This window comes from Nestor notabilis, unplaced genomic scaffold (genome assembly GCF_000696875.1).
Source record: "Nestor notabilis isolate BGI_N333 unplaced genomic scaffold, ASM69687v1 scaffold25278, whole genome shotgun sequence".
Lineage (NCBI taxonomy): Eukaryota > Metazoa > Chordata > Aves > Psittaciformes > Psittacidae > Nestor > Nestor notabilis.
The window spans coordinates 1-6,796 of NW_009940265.1; the positions used below are offsets into that span (position 1 = coordinate 1).

The 6,796-nt window shown below is 38.4% G+C and overlaps 1 protein-coding gene across 1 annotated transcript; it reads left to right on the forward strand.

Annotated features, from left to right (window-relative positions):
• Nucleotides 1-447: 447 nt before the first annotated feature.
• DNAJB9 (DnaJ (Hsp40) homolog, subfamily B, member 9) lies at nt 448-5,993 on the forward strand. Its single transcript, XM_010020251.1, has 3 exons — nt 448-460; nt 3,659-3,886; nt 5,359-5,993. Exons 1-3 carry the CDS (start codon nt 448-450, stop codon nt 5,787-5,789), a joined length of 672 nt encoding a protein of 223 aa, XP_010018553.1. The 3' UTR covers nt 5,790-5,993.
• The last annotated feature ends 803 nt before the right edge of the window (nt 5,994-6,796 follow it).

Here is a 6,796-nt window from a genome sequence, read left to right on the forward strand (position 1 = left end):
AGAGGTGAGGGTGCGGCGACGCGGCTTGAGGAGGGCAGCTGGGGATACCGGGACTTGGTGTGGTGGATGTATTTGCTCTCTGGACTCTCGCTGTTCGGTGCGCCCATCTGCTGTGGTCTTTCCCAAGGCTGGCCGACTTGGAAGTAGGACAGCGTCGTTTAGCGTCGCTGGTGTAATCTGCCGAGCCCTGGCTCGGCCTCGCTTTGTGGTTCGGCTCTGCTGAGGTTCTTTAGGGTCTGGCTAGAAAGGATGATGCCGGGGAAGGCTCCGTTTTGTTTCCCGGTTCTCCAGAGCAAGACTCGGCAGCCTTCTCCTAGTTTTGCTTTCGGGTCAGTGTAGGAGAGGCCAAGAAAAGTACAAGCCGGGGTGTTTGACAGACTTCCACGTAGCTGGCTGTGTACTTGGAGATTTGCTTACTCATTGAGTTTAGTCGTAATACGAGAACCAATGGAAGACTTTGGTAACTTTCTTTGTACTAATAAATTGTTTGCAAAGATAATTGTGACATCAGGATTCCACTAGATAGTGCATCGCAATTGCTGTGATTACAGCAGTAGTGACTCTGTGGGTTTTCCAAGTATGTAAGGCTTCGTGAATACAAGCATTTACCTAAGATCTTTGTTAATTACGTTCTAAGAGGAATGGAATGGGGCATTTGCATTGCCAGATGGAAGTGAATCCTTAATTTCTATGTGTGACAGATTTTCTTCCAGTTACATCATCATTAAACATCACTTCATCGTGTAGCTATCCACAATGTTGAAAAACTGATGAAGAACTGTGGTACTTCTGATAAATGCTAGATGGTATACCTCTTATACCAATCTGAATAGCAGTTGAGATCTGTAACTCTTTACCCAACAGTAAGGAGTAACAGAGTTAAGTAGTTAACCTGTAAATCTCTAACTTTATTGATAGAGGTACCTAAATAAAATGGAGCTCTTTATAATTGCTAGGAAAGACTGCGTTGTGGCAAGAGGTTAATATCAAGAATTATACAGAACTTAACGAATTCTGGAATGTGTTTTAAGCAACTACTGTGCATAGCCTGGGAAGTTAAACATTGACTGTCCCTTTTCTGTTGAGAAACTGACAGAAGGAGAATAAGTGTTTAAAAGAGACTTTATTTTGAAAGGGGTTGTGAAAATAGGGGAGGTGGGTCAGAGGTTAGGCTTTTAGCATGTTAGTTAACAATAGCAATGCTAAGATGCTGACAGCATCTGAAAAACTTATTTTTCTAAAAAGTAAATTGAATAATTGATTATAGTGTCTTACTATGTCTTTCTGATACCCTTGTAAGTTTAAAATGCTGCTTATATTGGAGTTTCGTTTATTTCTGATTTTCATTTACACTTCCTTTTATTCTTATGTTTGAATTTTATTGAGTTGTTCAAGGGCAGCATTACATCTGTTTACATTATTAAAAAAAACCCAAAACCAAACAACAAACCAGTGAAACTTAAGTACTGATTGGGTTTTTTTAGTATGCTTTAGAAATCCAGATAAAACTAGGGGCAGTATGTCATAGAACTACATTACAGAAATCCTAATGTAAAACTGCAGAAAAGGGAAAACTTAGGTGTAATTAATTATCAAGAATAATGAAAGTGGAGAAGGTTAGGCAGAACAAAAAACTTCAAACCACTGACTTGATGTTCTCAGGCTCTCGGGATTTATAAAAGATTTGGCTCAATAATGGACACAAAATGCTCTTTTTAGCTCTTTTCACTGTTTAGTAGCAGAAATAGGGAGGTTAGCGTTAGGAAAATGCAGCAGGTGATTTTACAAGCTCAATGTAGGTGTGGGAAAATGAAATTAAATAAAAAATATCTCACATGTGAGATGAAGGCATAAGTCTGTACTTATCAAGCACAGACAGGAAGAAAGCCCCAGAATTGTGCAAGGGTGTAAATGTACATGGGTCTTAGTGTCCAAGTGGCAAAGTTTCAGGTTAGTGAAGTGGTGAGAGAAGGTATATGGTACATGGAAAGGCCTGTTCTAAAAATATGCCTGGTATCATGCACGAAGAATATTGAAAAGATCTGTCCGTTTGGTGTCGAAGTACACTGATAGAAATACAATTTGTTTCAACTGCTGCTCTTTAACACTTGATATCATCCAGGCTGCTAGCCAGATAAATGCTTAGGAGGGCATGGGTACATTAGTCTTACGAGCTTTTTGCTCTTGCCTCACAACGTTTGTTTTTGACCCCTGACTTACCTATTAGAAATGGTATTTTTTTTCCATTTTTAGTGCTTTGGTGTTAATTTTCTTTAGAGGGTGTGGACTTTCTATTAAAGGCTTAATTGTCTTATGTACCTGATATTCAAAGGGTTTGAAGTCTGGCTGATAAATGTTCGGGCAACACACCGTCTAAAAGTATTCTGACTTTAATGGTGCTCGGACCATAAGGTTAGTTTATTCAGCTTTGAGGAAAGTAATGCCATTCATCTCTTTGGTTTGTATTTGCAATACACCCAAATCGGTGTAATCTGGTGAGGGAGATGTGTTACGCCTGGTACTTTCAGGGCCTCGTTGCACATCCTGCTGTCCAGGTGACAGCCAACATTCCGTCTTTCTGTGCTCTGTGTTTTAAATACAAGATGCACAGGCCTTGGAAAACAATTTGATCTCTTCTTCGGATAGGAAGAGCCCACCCTGTCCTTCACAGAAGTCATGAAAGATCATTTGGCTATGTGGAACTGATTTTTCTTACGCCTCATTTATACCACAGCTTTGTTTGTTTCAAAATGTAACTTTTTTGCCAAATACGTTGCTGAAGAAAATAGTTAGAACTTTTAATTACACCTTTTAATTACTGTTGAAGCTGCTTGTCTTGTCTAGAAGACTTTTTTTCTTAGCTCAGTTCAGACATTGGGAGTGTCATATGTAAACCTTTATATGCAGCGGTATTTATCAGATGAATTCTGTGATATCAAAGAAATGGTAGGTGTTTTTATTTATAGTACAATCCAATATGAAAGTAAGCTAAGCCCAGCCCATTGTAAAGTAAAGGAAAATGTGCCTACTTGACTGAACTCTGTACTATGTGTGGGTGTTTTATTCTTTATCATGTTCACCTTAGGTCATTTAAATGACCTTCTGAAGCTGAGCATGAGTGTCTTGACAGTCTTGTCTTCCCGCACCTCACACTTGATCTCTAGGCTACTTGTGTTTTCAGGTTCTTATTGTTGCACAAGATAATCAGTGAATTGGTCTTCCAGTACTGAGTGTTTTTTTGCAGTCTGGGCTTAATTTAGATAGAGCTGCTGTGTTTATGGTCCTAAAATCTGAGGATTAGTTTAAAGCTAGTTCAGGTATTCCAGGATGAACTATTCGATACAGTGAAACATATTACATATTTACTTTAACAGCTCTGTGGGAGAATGTACACTTAAGGATAGGTTTAGAACAAAGGTGAACACTGAAGTGTGCTTGCGATGCATGTGAAATGTGAATTTACAGTATTTTCATTTATATATTCTGTGATTATGAAACCAGGGGAATGGAGGTTGACGTGTGTGAAACAACATGCTTACATGTCTGTCACTGACTCATGGAGCGTGCAGGTCTTCTTCTCCCAGCTTATAGTTGCACCTTTAAATTATTGTGAATGTGAATTAACTTGCTCTTCAAGTATATTTCTTCTTCTTTCTAGGAACTAGAGAAATGGCCACTACGCAGTCTGTCTTCACGTTTGCTCTCTGCATTTTAATGATAACTGAATTAATACTGGCTACAGAGAGTTATTATGATATCTTAGGAGTTCCAAAAACTGCATCTGACCGCCAGATCAAGAAGGCGTTTCACAAGCTGGCTATGAAATACCACCCAGACAAAAATAAGAGTCCTGGTGCAGAAGCAAAATTTAGAGAAATTGCTGAAGGTAATATATGCTAACCTTAGTCTTAATAGCTTTCGTCTGTGAGCAAATGTGGTAACTTACATGTACTCTGGATTTGTTGAATAAGAGATAAAAAGTGTTGTTTTTCTTAATTCTACTTCTGTGCTGTCAAATGTCCAGTATTTGGTATCTGATTTGTTTCTGTGACTTTGCACATAGGCAGGCCTTTTACACAGCTTGTTTATTCCTGGTTTTTAGGCTGTTTGGCTTATGTGTCTAGTCACAAAAAATACTTGGTGGTAGGACAGCTGTAGCCCTAGGAGGTTAATTCTTGTCTTTTGATCCGCCTAGTAAGATCCAGCTCAGGATTGCCAGGGCATCAGGAGGACCTAATAGCAACCTTTCAGTAACCATGAGGAGATTATTTTTAAAAACGCAGCAGGGTGCTTCAGTGGTTCATGGTGGGAGCACAAGAGACAACGGGTGCAAGAAGTTCAGAGTGGTTATAAGCAAAAACCTTTTCACCTTGAAGATAGGCCAGCATTGGAACAGGTTACTTAGAGAGGTTGTGCAGTCTCCAACCCTGGAGATTGTTCAGGATGAGTGGCTAAAGCCCTGAGTAACCAAGTCTGATCTCATGAATGACCTTACTTTGAGCAAGTGGTTGGAGATGAGACCTTCTGAGGTCACTTCCAACCTGAATTATCCTGTGATCCTAGGAATACACCATTTGTAAGTGTTTTGTGATAAAATATAACGGTGGAAGTGAATAATCAAGACTAGAAAAAGACTTGCTGAAAGATAAGCTGTTCCCATTTCTGCTCCCCATAGACTCTCTCATAACATACATCTGTGTGTGTAGAACTAACTAAGCTAATAAGAGATTTTTGGGTTTTACTTTCTTGCCTGCATAAGAGTTCTTTTGAAAGAGTTCTTATTTGAAAGATAAAGGGGAGGAACAGTCTTGTTATTTACTGCAGCTGTTACCACCCTGTCCTGGGTTCAGCTACAGCAGTCATTTTTTCTCCTTCTTAGTAGCTGGTGCAGTGCTGTGTTTTTGACTTTCAGTCTGGGAACAACGCTGATAACACCGATGCTTGCAGCTGTTACCACCCATTACAGGAGGAACTGGGAACTCTTAAGTAACTGTTCTGGACCAAAGATGATTTGGAAACCTGGTTCTGTTTCAGGTAGATTCAATCACAAAATCTGGGTTTATCGTTGAACTTTTGAAAACGTGAGAATTTGGACATAGGGGTAATTAATTCCCTTTATCTCCTTGATGTTTATCTTGTTGCTGAGTTGTAACTGCAGTGTAGCTAGAACTTCCTGGCTGGTAAGTAGTTTTACAGACACTGCAGTACGTTTCTGTGGTAGGAATGCAGCAGGCATTTGTTGGGTAGAGCTCTTAATTCATCCTCTCTCCTTCAGTCTTTTTGTTTTTTTTAATTTGGAATGTAAATAAACATCTTCGTTCTTTCTTTCTTTTTTTTTTTTTTTTTTAATGGAAATAGCATATGAAACATTATCAGATGAGAATAAACGAAGAGAATATGATCAGTTTGGCCGTCATGGAGGACAAGGGAATAATGGAAGCCCATTCCGTCAGTCATTTAATTTCAACTTTGATGATCTGTTCAAAGACTTTGACCTCTTCAGTCAAAACTCACGGTCAAGAAAGCACTTTGAAAATCACTTCCAAAGTCATCGGGAAGCTCACAATCGGCAAAGACGTTCTTTCCAAGAGTTCTCCTTTGGCGGTGGACTCTTTGATGATGTCTTTGAGAACATGGAAAAAATGTTTTCGTTTAGTGACTTTGAAAATGCACACCGACACGCAGTGCGAACTGATTCCAGGTTTCATGGATCCAGCAAGCACTGCAGGACTGTCACTCAAAGACGAGGAAACATGGTGACCACGTACACAGACTGTTCAGGACAATAATGTTTTCTTTCTTTTCATCTCTTATTTCAACATCTTCATGATCTTTCTGAATTTTGTGCTAACATGGAAAAAAAATCTTAACTGTTTGTTCTAAAAAACACTTAACTGCTATAAAGAAATTGTAGATGAAACTAATCTTCAGAATAGAAACAACATACATTTGGGAAGTAAATGTTTCAGTAACTGCTTAGAATGGGAGAGAAAATTCCATGGATTTCAGTTTAGTAAATACTTTCTGTAATTTTTAACTTCAACACAAGATATGTATTTTTAATTTCAGAAATGTAATATAATTTTTTCATATATGCCAATTCAGGACTGTTTAAGTTACTGGTGCATGGATTGCAGCAGAAGAGATACTTTAATTTTGAAGTGCTGCTTTTTTTTTTTTTTTATCATGTCTTTCCAAGTTTGCACTTGCAGTTTTTGCCTGATAAGGACTTACTGTGCAAGTTAGATAATTTACACAAAATAGCAGCAGAAATATGACTTACCTGGGTCTTTGTTACTCTGTCTAGCATTGCAAATGTATTAATGAAAGAAATACTTTCTGAAGTTGGAAAATAACAAGAGAGAATATGTTAGGATTGTGCTGCACCTAGGAGAGTGATGTAGGAATTAACTTTTATTTCCAAATAGCCTTCATTGGCCCGAAAGATCATAGGATTTGAATAACCCCAGGCTTATTTAAGGGATATTCGTGTATGTAAGCTTGTGTGCACACAAGGCCATTTTTTTTTTTTTTTTTTTTTTTTCTCTTCCAACTTACAAATCTCTCTGTAACAGGTTTGGAAGAGCACACCGAAAACACTCTTTGTTTTATGCTTATTACATTACCATGTGTGCAGTGTAGTTTCTGTAGCTCAGTTTATTAAACTTAAATACTCCTCTGTGCTTTCGTGAACTTAAACAAGATAATCTTGCCTACAGATTTCTAGCGTTTCTGGAAGGGTCTAAATAAAAAATAGATTGTTTTTAGATTGACAGATTTATTACCTGTCAGCAGG

Bases quoted from the DNA above. Each gene is read 5' to 3' on its own strand.
- DNAJB9 (XM_010020251.1), top strand. The intron at 3,887-5,358 runs GTAATATATGCT...TAATGGAAATAG, and splicing joins ATTTAGAGAAATTGCTGAAG to CATATGAAACATTATCAGAT.